At 41.3% G+C, this 18,419-nt stretch overlaps 2 protein-coding genes across 2 annotated transcripts in view; one reads left to right on the top strand and one right to left on the bottom strand.

Moving 5' to 3' along the window:
* ppm1lb (protein phosphatase, Mg2+/Mn2+ dependent, 1Lb) overlaps positions 1-2,025 on the bottom strand; it is a 62,276-nt gene extending 60,251 nt beyond the window's left edge. Inside the window, exon 1 of the mRNA XM_050057800.1 lies at positions 1,090-2,025. Coding sequence (XP_049913757.1) covers positions 1,090-1,488 — 399 coding nt within the window. The 5' untranslated portion in view covers positions 1,489-2,025. The remainder of the gene's footprint in view (positions 1-1,089) is intronic.
* Positions 2,026-3,960: 1,935 nt separating this feature from the next.
* Positions 3,961-18,034, top strand: nmd3 (NMD3 ribosome export adaptor). The gene is made up of 16 exons (XM_050057729.1): positions 3,961-4,070; positions 4,450-4,541; positions 6,373-6,507; positions 6,661-6,757; positions 7,079-7,159; positions 7,683-7,811; positions 8,908-8,998; positions 9,726-9,804; positions 10,774-10,870; positions 11,450-11,567; positions 14,649-14,794; positions 15,122-15,234; positions 15,319-15,391; positions 15,618-15,724; positions 17,364-17,434; positions 17,562-18,034. The coding sequence occupies exons 2-16, from the start codon at positions 4,498-4,500 to the stop codon at positions 17,693-17,695; spliced, it is 1,515 nt and encodes a 504-aa protein (XP_049913686.1). The 5' UTR covers positions 3,961-4,070; positions 4,450-4,497; the 3' UTR covers positions 17,696-18,034.
* The last annotated feature ends 385 nt before the right edge of the window (positions 18,035-18,419 follow it).

The following is an 18,419-nucleotide window of genomic DNA, read 5'->3' as shown; positions in this document are numbered from 1 at the left end:
AGTGAGGTTGCAGAATTGACATTTAAACTGTTTGCCAAGCGTGTAGGAGAACTACCATGGCCGATGCAAAAACATGAATAGTCCTATTTAGAGTCTGTGTTTGATTTGTCCATTCAGGTTACTGTAGAAACAACATGGTGGACTCCATGGAGGAGGACCCGCTCAGTGTGTAGATATAAAAGGCTCTCTAAGGTAGCGAAAACCCAACTATTCTTATCTTCAGGTTATTATATACCAATGAAAACACATCTTTATGAATAATATACACACTGGGAGCCACTGGTTCAAAAAGTGGGAATAATAACAGGAGTTACTGTAACAGGAGCCCAGCAGTTTATTTTTGCCCCCCTGGCAGGTTGATCCGGCCCTGCAAATGTCATTCATACTATGTAAATTTCATATACTGCAATAAATTCGATACACCATTGTAAAGTTGAAGTTGAAGCAGCTGGTCTGAAGAATAGAGCTGAGCAGATGTTACTCAACTCTGATACTGGAGTCTAATCCTTGCTGATGGGCATTAAGGCAGCAACTAATGATTGTTTCCACTGTTGATTGATCTGTTGCTTATTTTCTTGATTAATTGATTGGTTGTTTGGTCTATAAAACGTAAGAAATTGATGAAAAATGTGAAACAGTGCTCCCAAAGCCCAAGATGATTTCCTCAAATGTCTTTGTCTTGTTCACAATCCAGAGATATTCAGTTTACTGTCATAGAAGAGTGAAAAAAGCATAAAATATGAACATTTGAGCAGCTGGAATCAGATAAATTTGACTATAAATTTGAAAATGTACTTTTCAAAGTCTAAAAAGGACGGTTGGGGCTTCCTCTGCTTTGACTCACTTCTGGAATGGGCTCCATACATTTTTGACTGCACACCAGACCAGACAGGATAGATACAAAACACTGATAAAAACACACTTGGATCCAGACACTTTAGGGGCCCCAACAGCTCAGTTTGGGGCCCCTGGGGCCCCACACACACACATGTAGGCCCTGAGTGAGACAGTGAGTGTAATGTGGACTGCATGCCTGAAGGAGACACTACACAGACAGATGATGTCCCTCTCCCCACACACTGCACTCACCTCTCCTCCATGGCCGTCAAAGATCCCAAATATAGACGGGTGGCTCTTGTTGACGATGTCGGTGAGCACCTCGAACCTGTCCTCCATGTGGTCTCGCCGGCCTTGGATGGAGTACACGGCCACATTGTTGCTCTTGAACTCCCAGGTCTTGGAGAACTCCGCGTCCAGGACGTCCAGCCCGCCGAACCGCTCGTTCTGCATCATCTCCGCCACTTTCCCCTTGACCATCTTGACCGCATCCCGGCTGGACTTGACGATGGTCTTCACTTCATCCGTGTGGAAGAAGTAACTCCACAGAGCCAGGCTGATGCACAGCAGGAACAAGGTCTCCGGTCTGAGCAGAAAATAACGCATGATCCGACCTAACAGAGACAGCAGGGTCATTGTATCCTCTATCATTTATTTATTTACATGCAGGAAATCGCGGCAGGTTGTGTGTCGCTCGCCCCCGCCGCAGATCTCAGTCCATCGTCGTTGGTGTGAGAGGTTTGGTAGCGGTGAAACAGACACATCTAACCGAGCGGTTCACACCGGGACACATGCAGATTTTTACTCACTAAACGGACGACACTTCACTGCATGTTAACCGGACACACCAGGCAGGAGGTGAGGTGTTAGCCTACGTGCACAGACCGGCGGAACAAACGCGGTGCTCCGGATGGTTCCCCTCGAGCATGCAGCCCCGCAGTGAGCCACCAGCGGCTGTCCGTGCGGTCCGTGAACACCGACTCCCCGGACGGTAAAACGCAGGTCGCCTCTTTTGGGCTTCAAATGAAGCCGGCGTGCTGGCTAGAGCAAAGCCGTGGGCAGAGTATCTCCCTGGCCAGTCCAGCTACGGTTCCCAGTCCTGAAAATAGCGGTCTGTGGTGAAACCCCCACATTCCCAGCTGCCACACTGGCTGCGACTCTCCGCCGCTGACTGACTAAACAGGGGTGCTGCCTTCAGGTGCAGCTCGGAATGTCCGCCTAATGATTTACAGACCTAGAGGAGCCAGTGTGATTAATTTCTATAGTACAATGTTGAAATAAACGTTTTAACCATGTTTCTGTTTTTACTCTATACGTTTTGACAATTAAAAACACCTACAAATAACTCTGTAAAAACACTGGGTTATTTATTTATTTATTTTATTTATTTATTCATTGATACATTTGATATGGAAATGTAGGCAAAAATCATGTGTCAAGTTTTTTTTTCCACTGCTCCACATGACATGACACCAAAGTCTTTACCTTAGTCTAACAAAACACTTTTAATTTGAATAACAGCTTGCACAGAAAAATTGATTATACCTACCTGCATAACTCCTTTAAAAAGAGGCAATTCAAATTGTCTTGCTTAAGAAAAGCATTACAGCAACATTTAAAAACACAATAAAAGCCAAATCTAAATAAGATAAAGTTAGATAAAAAGAAGAGAAAGAGTTGCTGAGTGAAAACACGATAAGTTCATATCATAAATAGATGATTTCACTGAAATGTGATCAATGATTAGACTAAATTATCCCCCTAACCATGCCCACAAACGCCGCGGACTGTTACAAGAGATACAACTTATTTTTACATATTATTGTATATTTTAACACCAAAAACACTTTTTGAAAACCCTACATGCTTGCAAAGAAATGTTAACCTCATTGATTAAAGCAATATTAACATAAAATGTCTTTTACTATTACCTGTGACACGGATTTCATGCATATTTAACTCAAACAGTCACACATTGGTATTGTAGCTGTAAGTATTCGGACGTTTCCTGTCACTGCACATTTATTAATTAGGTTAATGACGTGATGAGTAGCGTGCTCGTTTCGAGTTTAGATATTTCCGACAGCACATGAAAGCATCCAAGGAGCTGCCATACCACAGGTGCGCAGAAAGACTGTGGATTAATTTCTTAAACACAGGGCCTAACTTTGCCAGTTTCATTACAATAATTGATGTAAACAGATAAACAATCCAAAATTGTGTACAGGATCACTAACTGTGCACCTGCCCTGGGCCCTCAGACTCTCAGGGGCCCCACAAACCCTTGATGGCAATATGTTTGTTTGTTTATTTCTACAGTTTTGTTTAGATATATTTGAATATGCTCACATAAATCAGTATTAACTCACATGACAAGGGCCTTGAAGCAGTGCATTATTACCTGATCTTGAGAGCCTGCTTTGAGGACTGGCTTTCCTGCAGTATATGAGCATAAGAGTGCTGCAGAAAGTGGGAGGAATGAGAAAGGTGGGGCCAGCAGCTCATGTTTTGCCCTGTGGCCCCCAAGCATGTTAATCTGGCCATGGCAAAGGGGGGTGAGGTGGGCGTGGGGGAATCAATGCAATACAGGTTTTGTTTATGACTGTTTAGGTTAACAGATGTTCTGAGTTGTGAGGGGTCATGAATTAGGAAATGCTGTACAGAAACTCTCTTAAGTCAAACAAAACGTCCTAAAGCAAATATAGCCTACCTCGTTCAGTCACATAAATGCTAGAACATTATTTCTAAATAGGTCCAGACAATGTGTTTTACTTATTTTATAAATTGAGTTACATGCACTGATGGAATCCCCTTTTTTCTGTCCAAGTTAAGGTCATAAACCTTTATGGTCTAGCTTGGACTATATATCCTAGTAGGCTTAGATTGTCATATTCATTATTTAGCCTAATACATTTTTATGACTTCTGTGTTGCAGAAGAGCAGAAATTTACTTCTATGCCTTTTCTTTCTTTTCTTTTTCTTTTCTTGTCTTTTTTATTTGAGGTAGAAAAAGATAAAAGCCTAGTCTCAAAGTTTTTATTCAGGTTTTGGATTTTTAACAGTTTTTTCAGCTTTTTAAAACATTTTTGAAGGAATTTTAGTCAGGCAAACAGAGACAGGCCCGGGGTCCTTCACCACTGCATGACGTCACTCAGCTTCCTCGGTCCTCGGTGGGGAAAACGTGGGGTTTTAACTTCACGTTGTGTGTTGGCTTTCCCATCAAAATAACGCAAGTAGGTTTTGTCATCAGTCGATAATACCCGTTGTAGTTATCTTATACTTCCGGTTAACATTGTATGCTTGTTTCCTCACGAATAACTTTCAGAATCACTCTTAAAACTAGCGAATTAGCCGCTAATGCTAACTGATACTGAGCATCAGCTAGGAGCCTGCAACGCATCTTTTTGGTTATCTAACAGTGTTTATATAGCTGTCTATCAGTGACTGACTATAATTAACAAAACCACAGTACTATATTATGTAACTGCTGTTAGAAATAATGTTAGCAACTGTTGTACAGTGCTTGCTACCAGCTAATGTTGGCTTGTTACTGTCAAATCTGTGCTGTATCTCTGACTGGTCCAGTTCAGTCTGTCATGTTTCTGTCCTCAGGGATCATTAAGACCCGCTGGCACACACTGACCTGTCAAGTTGACAAGAATGGAGTACATGCAAGCTCCTGCCACAAGCAGCCAGGGGAATATGTAAGTGTAAAAATATAAATGGTGTTTATGTTCAAGAATCCGTTGTACAGTGTGAGTCCTGACACATCAAAGACCTTTCTCCAGACTAACATGGTGACATGTCACAGAGAAAAAACATCTGCAACTAGTAGCAGTGATGCTCGGCTCTATTTATAGGTGCCAGTAAGTCATAAAAATATGTCATCACACCTAAATGGTGTACAGCCGTTATTAAAGATATTAGTGTTTGCTGAGTTAAGATGTTCACAGTGAGAAAGGTTTGTTACATATTTGCCTCTGACAAATTAATTAAAGCCAGCATGTCCCTTTGTAGTGGCTGACATGTTACTTAAGTATGTAATAATAATGGGATAGGTGGGAGATTTTGCAATCTGTCATAGTAAACATAAGGTAATATATGTGTTTCAACATTATGAATCATATTTTCTTACACTGAAAGCACTGATTATTGGAAAACCATTGACAGTTAATTGCTGCACAGCAGTACATTCACAAGCGATGAAGCACAAAACCATCGACTGTCTTCACCAAGCATCTTGTCTTTTCATTAGGAGTCCTTCGACATTGCTCCAAAAGAGTTTTGTCTGAAGCTCTGCTCACATAACTGCCAAGAGCAACCTTAACTAAGACTTGACATAGAAAGAGTTTCTTTGAGCCAGTTCCCATCCAAAGCACCATGTCGCTGGGCTAACATGTCCCCAGTCTGGAGATAAAAGGCGGCGTGAATTTGGGCAGGTTGCTGTTTGCGTGCTTGTTCTTATGCTCAAATGTGAAAGCTTCCCACTTGCACGGTAACACAGTACGTGTTTTCTAAACAGTCTTTGATTTCAACAGCTCTACAGCACAATTTTAATGTCATTTTTGACAAAACCATAGACATCTTAATGCTCATCGCAAGGATTCATGATTTTATGTAGATTTGAGCTGTCTGAAAGTTCAGTGGCATTGCATGTTAAAGTTACCAGGAAAAAAATGACTGTTAGAAAGATGAAATAAACTTTGGCATGCTTCAGCACTGTCAGCACAGCAGTAATGTATAGTGCATGTTAGGGCTGTACTGAATAGTTTAAAGCTTCATTCTAGCATTGACTTTCAAATTCTGAATCAACATTTAAATGCTGCACAGCCTTCTTATTTTGCATGTCTTCTCAGTCTGTTTGAAGTCAGTATTTTTGCATAGATAAAGAGAAGGTTACACTTATATTATTAGTATTATAGTATTTATTAAATTAGATTCCAGTGGTGGCTGCGTGGGATTGTTTCTGACTCACGTGATCCATTAGTAACTCCAGGACATTGTGAAGTCCAAAAGTCCAAATTTATTGAATAAGCATAAGGACAGGAAAGGAAGATGGAATCATTTCTAAAATTCACGTTTTTATCTAACAAAACATTCTGCTTCAACCCATATTTGTTTGAGTTGAGCCTTTCTTTAAAAAACATTTTCACTGTGGTCAAAAACACACAGAGGGAGGAACGTACCTGTATTAACAGGACGGTCCATCAGCAGTCTAACAGCACCATAAATTACATTTATCCATCACGGAAAATTGATTTGATGAAAAAAAAAAGACTTACTCATTTAATGGATTTGTGGAACAGGATTATGTTCAGTGGATTTGTTTTAAGGGGAGTGACATCAGAAGTTCAAAGCTACATTCAAAAATCTCAATAGAGGCTTCGCATGTTTAAAAACAACAGGTACAGCCCTAGTACATGTTGTGATTATTGAGTAGTCTAAAACTAAAAAGAAGTCCAACCCAGAGGTGTAAAATGCCAAATATTTTTTTATTTCACTGAGTTTTACCAATGTTGCCTCTTCCCTCCTCAGCCTGTGCTGTACCTGTGGCACCCCCATTCCTCCCAACCCAGCCAACATGTGTGTAGCCTGCATGCGGACCCAGATTGACATCTCAGAGGGGATCCCCAAGCAAGTCACAGTGCACTTCTGCAAGCAGTGTGAAAGGTTGGTTTCATGCACCTTTTTTTATTTATAAGCAGAAATCAAAAATACCTTTTTATGTGATACATGGATGATATCATTACAACGTTCACAGGTATTGGATAAGTCTTGTTGGGAAAGTTGAGGCTTAAATGAACGTCTTCCTCTTTGATGCAGGTATTTGCAGCCTCCAGCCAGCTGGGTGCAGTGTGCCCTGGAGTCCAGAGAACTGCTGGCCCTTTGCCTGAAAAAAATTAAGAGCTCCATGACCAAAGTGCGTGTGATTCTTACTAAACTTCACAAAGTAGACAAAAGCATATTTGCTCTCATAAAAGATGTAAAATATATATATATATATGAACATTGCAAGTATAAATTCCAGGGTGTCTCCTGTCCCCTCCTAATCTTTCCAGAATTGTTATGCTAAACTATTTGTTTCAGTCTCATGGAGCTATTTAGCCTATTCATTTTTAATTCTATTATTATTTTACTTTTCAAAGATGAGATTATTGAGGGTTTTTTGTAGGAGTGTGCAGAGGAAAGAGATATTTATTTGGGCTACTTTGCAGTTTCAACAACACCCCTCCCCTCACAGGTGCGTCTGATTGATGCTGGCTTCCTGTGGACAGAGCCACACTCCAAAAGGATTAAGATGAAAGTGACCATCCAGAAGGAGGTAAGAAAACAGGGTGGAAGTGATAAGTGCGGGAGAGTGACATTCAAACTAACGGATTAAAAGTGATAAGTGACCTGAGAGAGGCAACATGTTTTTCATCTAAAGGTTATCTGGGTTATTTCTTCAGGTGGTAATTGGCAGCAAGCACAGTGCATGTTTGAATTTAAGCTTTCTTATGTAGGAAATAATAATGCCAAGGTGTGACACACACCCAATTAAGATAAGTGACATTCTGTGACATTAAGAAATGGAGTCGTCTGTTTCTGACTGAGTTATGTGTGTTTGAGAGAAGAAAGTTTTTCGCCAGTGGCTGTCATCGCATCTCGTTGACCTTTAGCAAGAACCTGAGTCCTGTGCTTCTCAGGGCCAGCTCTTTTGTTGTGCTGTCAGAGTGTCTGTATAACACCGTCTCTGGATCCCACTGCTCAGATGTATCTAAATGACTGTAAGTGCAGAGTTTTTGTCGCTGTTTGCCGTACAGTTAGGCATATGGTGCAACTTGTTGCTGTCCTTGCTTCTTCAGGTGATGAATGGCGCTATCCTGCAGCAGGTGTTTGTGGTCGAGTTTGTCATCCAGTACCAGATGTGTGACGACTGCCACCGCGTGGAAGCCAAGGACTTCTGGAAGGCAGTGGTTCAAGTTAGGCAGAAGGTAGGAGTCTGTGATTTAATGAAATATCCTTCTTTTTTATTTTGGTTATCTCCTGTCTTACTGTACCTGAACTCTATTCACATTTTCAACTTTTTTAAAAATATTTTTTTAATAAATTGCACCTGCATGCATGCAGTATGCTCACGTTTAGGAAGTATTTATTGATTAGTTGTTTGGTTTAAAATTAATATCCATTTTATTTTGTCATAAATCTGCAAATTTGGTCATCCAGGTTTGCAAAAAGGACTTGGAAAAAGTGCTCATGCTCTGGGCTCGAAACATGCAAGGAAATTTATACTGAAGGGCCACAAAGGCACATATTCCCAAAAAATGTTGGCCGATTGCATGTTTGCTTCTGCACCCTTTAATTGTAACCATGTATCTCCCCTGGTTCCTCTCATTTTTCCATTTTAAGTGTACTCTATTCACCCTTTCTTTTGCAATGGCATGTTAAAACCTGAAGCTATGCTTGAATGTTTTATGTAAAACAAACTTAATGCCCTTAGTGTTACGGCAGAAAATACAAAACTAAATCCTAGGGTTGTACTTCTTTGTTTTATCACTGATGTGTGCACCCAGACCAAGCTTAACTGCAGTAGACTGTAGACTTATGAGATAATGACTCAGAAACAAGCAAGTTCAGTCCAGTTATAGATTAAAACCTTCAGCCTCTGTTACCTTTTAACTTCACTAAAATAAGCCAAGCTGCCCTCGGTGAATATAAAACTCAACACCATCCCAATATAAGCCAGAGTCACTTCACTTCACTGAAAAGCTTTTACTCTGTCTAACTATACAGGAAGTTGGGAATTAGCAGCATGATAGAATCAACAACAGTCTACTTGTTGTCACTTGTTTCCCAGCAGGGCTTTTGCTTTGCTCCCAGGATGTGTCCTCCCAGCTGCACTTAATATCAATATATTATCAGACAGCCTCAGGGGATGAAGGTCTTAACTGGAGTTGTGTTTCTGAAAGGTCAAAATGTGGCGAGAGGTTGTGGCAGATGCAAAGTTTCATACCAATGACTGCATAAATAATTGGGGCACAGGGCTGGCAGGATCTGTATGAATGTCTTTCTTTCTGTATTTCTTCACAGACCGTTCATAAAAAGACGTTCTACTATCTAGAACAGCTGATCCTCAAGCACAAACTCCACCAGAATGCCCTCAACATTAAAGAAATCCATGGTAAGTCAGTGGCATATTGTTTCATACACACCCTTTTCCCATGTTTGATAGTACACACATCTTTAGAGGGAGCGACCTGCTGTATTCCTCAGGGCCTCTCCCCGAATTACACTGAAAAGTGGGAAACTTGTCTGATTCGTCACCAGCGTAACTAATACGGATTAGAACTGAGCAGAACATAATGATGTGTCGAGTGTTAATTACCTCGTACCAGACGGCAAGCCATGCATGCATATCACTGGCGCCAATCAGTCCATACAGCTGTCCTCATGTGGGCCTCAGAGGAGGGCATGCGACGTGCATCTAATCAGTGTGCTGTAATCAGAGCAGGCATGCCACACTGGAACCCTGCAATGCAAGCTTGATTCATACCCCATTTAGAGATGCTAACTGCTACACACATACACACAGAACCCACACACTCAGGCACACGTGCTGTGCATTGAGTGACGGCTCAGCAGCAGCTCTCTGCGCTCTTGGCCGGGACTGTGAAGTGGAGTTTTGGCTGGTGGCGTAATCTAAATCATCTCCATATCTCGGCAGGACTTAAAAAGCTTTACAAAGGTTACAACATGTGGCCGCCATATTTTCTCCCATCTTCATCTGCTCTTGTGTGTGTGTGTTGTTTGCATGCATATGTGTTCTGCAAGGGCGATGACCCGTGAAGTGCGCCTGGGATGAATTTATTGGTGGAGAGGTGTTTGATGGTATTTCTCTTCTCTCTCAGAGGGGATTGATTTTTACTATGGCTCCAAGCAGCATGCGCAGAAGATGGTCGACTTCCTCCAGTGCACCGTGCCCTGCAGGTGAGCAACGCCTCAGTCTGTGTCTGCTTGAAAACATCATCCTCATGAGTCTCAGTATTAGAGCAGCATTCCCATTTTGTTTTAATGCTAATCACAAGAGGATTCAAACTGATTATGGCTGCCTACTCTCAGTCTTCATCCAACGATCCAGACACTCATGAGCAAATATGGCAATGTCACAGAAAAATAATTTGATGGTGGGTGTGTATTAAACTGTGGGTTGAAGTGAATAAATGTCTTAATAAGAAACTGCATGAACAAAGAATATAGCTTGGAAATACAGTCCCAAAAAAGCTGCAAAATTCAAACATTATATAATGAGTCACCTAGATGTTTCCATGACCTTCAGCAGTTCAGAAAAGTTAAGACTCATTTATTCTTCCTTCAGATATGAAAACAAATGCATTCATTTCTAACCTCACTACCCACATACCTCCATGCGTCCTTTTGTTGGCATGGATACAACCAAAAGATGGCACTAGAAGGCCAAAACTTTCTTGCGACAACAAACATGTTGACAGTAGAGGAGGTCGTCAGCGGAGGTCATTAAATACAGAGAACAGGACAGAGACTTTTTTTTTACTATAATACTGATTCATCACGCTCCGCCATTTCTCCGCCGTGTCTTGCTGTCGTATCTTGCTGTCATATCTTGCTGGAACTACGCCACACTGCCCCCATGATCTCTGGTGGTACTGTTGCATTTCATCTGTACTCGTTAGCTTTCAGAAAACGTGCACAAATATGGATGAAAAGACCGCAGAGTACAGACAGAGGGCGCTGTCTGTGTCCGTATCCAACATTGAACGTAAATGAGCCATATGACTGCACAGTACACATTTTTTTTTCATGTGTGCAGAGCATCTTATTACATCCAAGCAATTTTATTGTTATGCTATGATAGGAGCTTTGCTGTGTCTCTGATTGACATCTGATGAAAATAATGAACACTTTATTCCTGTTTTGAAGGTCAAAGACATCCCAGCGCCTCATCTCTCACGACATCCATTCAAACACGTACAACTATAAGAGCACCTTCTCCATGGAGATCGTACCTGTCTGCAAGGTATACAGCCATGTGATTTATTTGTTTTAAAGTTAAGTTCAGACAAGCCAGAGCTGTTGTGTTCCTTTGCACGTCATCTCTGAAGCCTTTGCGTTGTTAGTTTAGTCAAAATGTTGCTGTCTTACGATTTGCTGATGGAAACCTGAGGCTGGCCCAGAATCTTTCATGTTTGTTCTTGATGGTGTCAGGTGATAATAAATGAAACTCAAACTTAATCTACCCTAATACATTGCAGGTAAGGCAGGGTTAGATATTCTTGTCACTTTCAATAGTTCCTTAATCCCATTTGACAAGTAGCTTTACGTCTCTGTTTGTAAGAGCAATATAGAGATGTGGGTGTGTTTTCATGGCATGTTTGAATAATAGGGGTCACACAGGGTAATTACAATAAATGAAAACAGGAATCAGAATAGTGCTTTGCTCGTCGGATTTTTATGTTTTACTTTTTTAATCTGGCCTGTAGGATAACGAGGGCTTTCTTTTCCCACACATTGTGAAGTTCTCTAGCGAGTCCAGTCTTTCTACTTTCTCTTCGACCTCAGTTTGACCCCGGGTTGTCTGGTTTTGTCTGGTTTCCAGGACAACGTCGTGTGCCTTTCACCACGGCTGGCGCAGAGCCTGGGGAACATGGGTCAAGTGTGTGTGTGCGTCCGTGTCACCAGCACCATCCACCTCATCGATCCCAACACCCTGCAGAGTGAGTATTCCTGCTGCCAGAGTACTGCTGAGCTTTAACAGGTCTGAATGACACCGCAGTCCAATCCAAATACAACTTACCCTGTTGTGGTTTGATGTAGCGGCGGTGTGGTGTATCTGGTTGTTGTCAGCGCAGTTGAAGTTTAAATCACTACACTCACAAATCCAGTAATGTGAGCTCTGTGTAAAGGAATTGTGAAAGATCTGATGAACGACACGTCAGAGGTTTCCAAAGATCTCTCATGAGGAATTAAGCTCAGTGTCAAGTGAATACAGTATACACACGGGGAGTAAATGTTCTCATGTACTGTCGTCCCATTGTTGTTACTTAAAGTAAACAAAATCAAAAATGTATCTTGAAGAGCCCTTGGAGCGCACGGATCTCTGCTACAGCCAAATGCCCTATCTCACATTGATGAAGGTGCAACATTCAGAACATTGATTTAGCAGCAAACTGCTATCTGATCGCCGCCACTCTGCACTGCACTACCTGGCCCACGTGTGCATGGGAGAGCAGGGCTCATACGGGGATGATACAAGCACCAGCATTTGACTTTTGCCATTGTTAGCTGGTAGCACTGTTGATAACACCATCCAGACCCACAGTGGCAAGATGACCTTGTCATAGAAGCGCAATGCCAACCCTGCAGTTACCGCCCCAGGTCACCCGGTGACAATGAACAAACTCTCGTTAGCACCCATAAGCTCTTTCAGCACTGTTTTGCTCTGTCAGCACTGCTAGCCGTGACAATTTTGACTCGGCCACCTCCACATTTTCTCGTGACATCCGAGGTGGGAGCTGTGTGCAGGCAATCAGGCCCAGACTATGAATGTTGTATATTGCAAAGTGAAAAATGATCTGTGTTTCTGCCCGTGTTTTTGATCCGTTCCATAATGTAGTGGGTTCTTCCTTGGCCCATGCTAAGTCATTTACCAATGTAAGACCCAAACCATGCTCTGGCTCCAGCTTCTCACATGTGAGGAATCAGCGTGTTTCTCTAAATCATTACAAGTCATTGTAAACTGAATATTTTGGGTTTTTTGACTGTGGCCTCAGAGGGGAAAAAAACATACTTTGAAGACATTATCTTGGACTCGGCAGCACAGCAATGGGAGCTTTCACAGATCTTATGTAGTTGAACCACTAGAGCACTCACTTCATTAGGACTGCAATAAACATCTTCATTAATGTGTAAATTATTTCCTTGACTATTTGATTAACTGTTTTGACAGAAAATTGTGCAAAAAAAAATCAGTTTACTAGGGCTGTCCCGAATACCATGTTCATGGCATCAAAGCTTCAGTGAGAAATATTCTCAGTTAATCAAAGCTTTGATGGAGGGGTGGTAATGAGAGTCGAGGACTGTGGGGGACAGTCAGTCGATGTGTCTGAAACAATCAACTAGCCACTTTGTCACTTGACTTTATGGGGGTCATTATTGCATCTTCAACATTGTTTTACATCTTGCTAGCCCATCTGTAACCCTGGCACATGTGGATCAGAGTGAGTTGGAGTCACAAAACTACCGCTAACTTAAAATGTCCTTGTCTCAGAATAACTAATAATAATTAATCTTGATGCATGATGAATAATGTTGAATTATGATTTCTAGTACTATTCAGGACTTTTGAGGTCATGCATATATATAAATATATATAAAAACTGAGCATTCGAATGATGATTTTGATGCCGATCATTGTGGCAGCGATTAAAGCTTCGAAACATTCAGGTCAGCCCTGTAGTTTGTTATCACATTTGTCATATAAGATAATATTTTGGCTTGATAAATGACTCGAACAGTTAAAGATATGGGATTCAGGATTTTCCTAAAAATGAATGTATAGACTCGCACTGAAGTAATCCCTCTCAATCATCACTTATAACCCACTGGCAGTGTGTGGCGGAGTATTTATCTGCAGGGACATTTTCTTCTTATTCTCTGTCCTCTTGGACGTTTTGGGGCGTGTACACCCACAGCACTCAGGTCGGGTCGGGGCTTTGGATGAAGGTGGCAATCAGGTGCCAGACTGTCAGCAGCAGACGTCCAGGAGACACAGTGCTAAAAAAAAATGTATGTTATGATTTACACTTTGTCAATCACTGCCACAAATTTTGCATTTGTGTGCATTTGTGTCTTTGAGTGTTTAACAGGAAATATGATAAGCATTTCCTGTATGTTACCATGGTGATATAACGAGTCATCGCTTGAGTGAAACCCTTCAGTGCTGCACTAAGCTGACCCCAGTCTGCTGACCACATGTTCACCACAGCCGTCGAACTCAACAGCTTCCCTGTGCTCTCCGTCACAGCACAGCATGAGACACACTCAGAAGAAGAAAAGCAAAAACAGATTTTGTACGCACCGTCACAGCTATGGCAGCTTATTTGAAGGCATTTCTAATCAATACAAGAATGCTGACAATTAGCGGCGATGTGTTTCCTCTGTATCTGGTGTAATCACTCGTTATGCGAGAGGCTGAGACGCTCCTCAGCAGAATTCTGACATTTTGTAAGCGGCACACACGTTTTTAATTACTCTTCAAAGAGCAGGCTATTTTTGTTGCAGAAAGTTTGAGAGCAGTCTGAATAGCCGAAACAGCCTTGAGGCAGAGCTCTGTTCAGCAGATTTGGGCTGCAGTAGGCAATTAACTGGAGTATTAAAAATATTTGTGTGGCTGTTTGTCTTCTTCAGCGTGTTTGCAGTATGGACAAAAAACACATCATTCTGTCTGGTTTATTTGGATTATGCACAGATAGAAAAACAAACTGACAGATTCGTCAGATTCATATCATTTTAAGTACCCTGAAGGCTTTTAGATAAAGAAACTTAGAATATGTTGAAGTTTGAGTTTTCAGAAATTAAACAATAAAATGTGACTAATTCCTTGAAGAGCTGTCAGTGAAATAATGATGGATGAAGTGCACGTGTTTTATCTAATTTCCAAGGTTTTTAACTGTCAGGTAAAAACGAGAAGGTGATGTATAATTTGTGCACGTGTTTTTGGCCGTGAGCTCTAATGATGAATCTTATCAGAGTGGAGCTGTCAGTAATGAATACATAAATAATCTCTAACTCACTAGTTGCTGAGGTGGACGGGAACACATACTGGCGCAACCCCTTCAGCAGCCTCTGTAACCCACGGCAACTGGAGGAGTTCATCGTCATGGACGTCGACATCATCAGAAACCAGAAGCTGGGCGCCGGAGCCGGCATAAGGTCCAATAAGGTGAGGGTGTGTTTGTGTGTGCTGTTGCGGAACAGATTGCATTATGGGTAGAACATCGCTTTTCTCTTGGAAGCAAAATCAATAGCGAGGCATTACATTATCCCCGAGTCTGAATGCGGGATTCAAGCCAAGGCGACAGGAACACACAGGAGTGTTTGTTCATATGGCGCAGGGGATGCGGTTTGTTCGCTTTCTCCTTGCTCTGAATGTTTAATCAGTGTCGATGCAACTGTCTGAACAAATTGGAGGGAAAAAAAAAAACAAGATGTTGTTCCAACGGCTTGAAACAACACTTGTATCCCCTCTTTGTGTATTTGTGTGTTACAGCACACCCTGGCTGAGGTGTGGGTCCAGAAGACATCAGAGATGGACACCAGTCAGCAGTATTACTGCCGCACATTCCTGGGCCATCTGCTTAACATCGGAGACCTGGTGATGGGGTGAGTGTGAGGGGCTGGTGAGAAGTTTAGATGTTGGTCAGGTTGGCTTTACTCTTCATGGCTCATTTACTTTTCACCATTCAGGTTCGACTTTGCCAATTCCAACATCAATGATGAATACCTGAATAAGATGAACCCTCACTACGTTCCTGATGTGGTAAGACTCAATTCCTCAGTGAACACCTGGGCCTCCAATGATGCCATGAGCAGCTACCGTCTACTTGATTAACACTGACCTCTAGTGGCAGCATGCAGTACTGACTGTAGATATGATCCCATCCTTGATAAATACTACATTCACGCGTAGCATCAAGTTAAGAACAGAATATAGACGGTCCATTGTGGGGTTATCATTTGAACAACCTGATTGTGGTCTGTCTCAGGTGCTGATCAAGAAGAGCTACGACCGCAGCAGGAGGGTGAAGCGCAGGAACTGGAAACTGCAGGAGATGGCGAGAGACCGTGAGGGCATGGAATCAGATGATGAAAGGTAGGACAGCAACTCTTACTGTCTGAATTAAAGCTTCAAGAATTCATCCTCGCAATCACAGCCTGTCGTTTTCAAAAGTTCTGTCTAGTGTGCATGGCTGATGTCTACCAAGTCATCTTTAAAGGATAATGCCAGCAATGTTATAAAAGGATAAATAATTCTCTGAAGTAACTCTGTGTTTTAATTTATTAGCGAATGTTACCCAAACAGGACTGAATAGCGCACTTATTGGGAACTATTTTCAGACTCGGAGAGATGCATATTAGATGCTCTAATGAGCATGTACAGCAGCGGAACTGTGTTTGTTGGAATTACAATGCCCGTGTTCATCGTAATGAAAAAACAGGTCACCCAGTTCAGCAGTGAGGCTCATTTATGTGTTTGATACGTTTCAGACAACATAAAATGAATCAGAAAACTAATTTTTTTTTTTATCATCAAATAATCATTTTAATCATTTTTTAAACCAAAAAAGTCCAATATCTGCTTGTTTGAATGCTTTTAATGTGAAAATCTCATGCTTTTCTTTGTCTTACATGATGATAAACTGGCTAGCTTTTGATTTTTGGACTGTTGGTTGGATAAAACATACACTGAAGATGTAACCTTGAGCTCTAGAAGATTACACTGGGCATGTTTGACCTTTTTCTGACATTTCATTGACAAAACAATTCATTGATTAATTGAGAAAATCATGATTAGACTAATCGTTTGTTAGATACATAAGATACAAGATTGTTGCAGCTGTAGTTGACAGTAAGAAAATGTAGAATATCCCCAGACTTATTTGTAAATGTCAGAGTGCTTGGAAAAGTTCTCATGAAATATCCCTACAAAAAACCAGCTGCATAAATTTAGAACAACTTGTCCGTAGAAAATACCTACCTAAATAAACAAGCGATTTAGCCTTAACTTTATTTTGTACGACAGGATATTAGGGCCATTGCAGGTTAAAAAAATAAATCAATAGGGCCAGGGGAGGGGGGTGTACTATTCCAGGGGAAAAAAAGCTGAATTTCTGAGATAAAGTCGTAAATTTTACCAGAGAAAAAACTCAGATATTCAAGCATGAGAGTTTGTGCTTGATCCATTAATTCACCACAACTTTGTTTCTCTTTATAGTACATTACTTTTGTATGAGGCCCTGAAGGCATTTTTCTCTTAAATTTATGACTTTAATCTTGGAAATTTTCTTGGAGTTTTTCCTCAGAATATTACCCTCCTACCCCAGCTCCATATTTCATTCTATTTTATTGTAATGTATTTATTTTAATTATTTATTTTAACCTACAGTGGCCCTAAATTGCTGTTGTAATTTTGAGGCTCAGAGGAATGCTTGAAGATTATTTTCAGTACAAATTAAGCTCTCACAGAAAATAAGAGCAAACACTTGAAAACTTAAATGGTGACTGGTGAATATATATATATTTTTTCAGTAAAAAAAGGAATCATTTAGGTAAACAAATTAGGAGCACAAAGGCGCAAGGTAAGAGATATTAAAAGAGCAAAGACATAGATATAGATGTAGCACAGACATGACATTGTTTTGGTTAGTAATAATGTGCCAAGAATGCCAGGTATCCTGTGACTATGTTTATCTCTGTAATGTTGGTTTCCCTTTACCTTTCTTTGTCCTCAGACAATACCAGGACTTCCTGGAGGACCTGGAGGAGGATGAGGCTCTGAGGAAGAACGTTAACATCTACAGAGGTGAGCAGCTGGATACCACCGTCCTGTCACTGCACCAGCATCCACAGACACAGGATTGTTGCCAGTGTTGCAGCTTGTCACATAAGGTTATTATAGATGATTATTGCATTTTTATTTTTTATTTCAGATGCATCAAAGATCCCAGTGGAGAGCGACACCGACGATGACGGAGCACCACGTATCTCGCTGATGGAGATGCTGGAGGAGCTCAGCCTATCAGATGCAACAGGAGGAGAGGGTGCCGACATGATGACGGACTAGCAGGTCGCCATCTTGCCTGTGTGACACTGACAGCTGACCTGTCAAATACAGGTCCGCTGTTGATACAGTGACACAGTTACACACAGGGCTGAACTGACAGCAGATTGAGGACTGATTGACTCAATGACACGTCATGTTTCATACTACAATCATCCACCGCTCATCAGACGCTGATGCAACGACTCATTGCAGTTAAAACCCACAAACTGTGTTATAACGGTGCCACTTAGTAACAAACGTGTTTCTAAAGTACTGTTTTCCCCCTTTGTCATAACATTTTGAAGTGATTTGGAAATGGAGTGCCTCTAGTCACTATATCAAAATAAATATTTGTCCTAACGCAAACTTTTCAGAGATATTTTCTGCTCGGAGATTTAAAAGACACTAGCTCGGTCCCAAATCCATACTGCACACTAATTCTTTGCAGTAAGTACTATGTGTGACATCAGATGGCAAATCACTGAGTATTTGTAAAGCTACTGCCAATTAAACTTCACAGAAACATTTTTTTCCAACGTTTATTTAGGGCCCGAGCACCAACCGGTATGTTGGTGGTGTGTTTTACATAGATATATGAAAATTTGGAGGCGCATGTGACACAGCAAGATGTCATACCCTAAACCCAACAGGAAGTCAGCATTTTTTAGTAAACTGTGCAACTTACGTGTATTTTTTGCCATTTACAGGGGTCATATTTAAACACACTCCTCCTGGAGATTTAACC

The sequence above is a fragment of the Epinephelus moara genome, chromosome 2 (genome assembly GCF_006386435.1).
Source record: "Epinephelus moara isolate mb chromosome 2, YSFRI_EMoa_1.0, whole genome shotgun sequence".
Taxonomy (NCBI): Eukaryota; Metazoa; Chordata; class Actinopteri; order Perciformes; family Serranidae; genus Epinephelus; species Epinephelus moara.
This window is presented reverse-complemented; position numbering and strand designations above follow the sequence as displayed.

What these genes read in the sequence shown, in the direction of transcription:
- nmd3 (XM_050057729.1), top strand. Translation starts at nt 4,498, where the DNA reads ATGGAGTACATGCAAGCTCCTGCCACAAGCAGCCAGGGGAATAT. An exon ending in TGGTTCAAGTTAGGCAGAAG is followed by an intron (nt 7,812 to 8,907) that starts GTAGGAGTCTGT and finishes ATTTCTTCACAG; the next exon opens with ACCGTTCATAAAAAGACGTT. An exon ending in AGATCGTACCTGTCTGCAAG is followed by an intron (nt 10,871 to 11,449) that starts GTATACAGCCAT and finishes TCTGGTTTCCAG; the next exon opens with GACAACGTCGTGTGCCTTTC.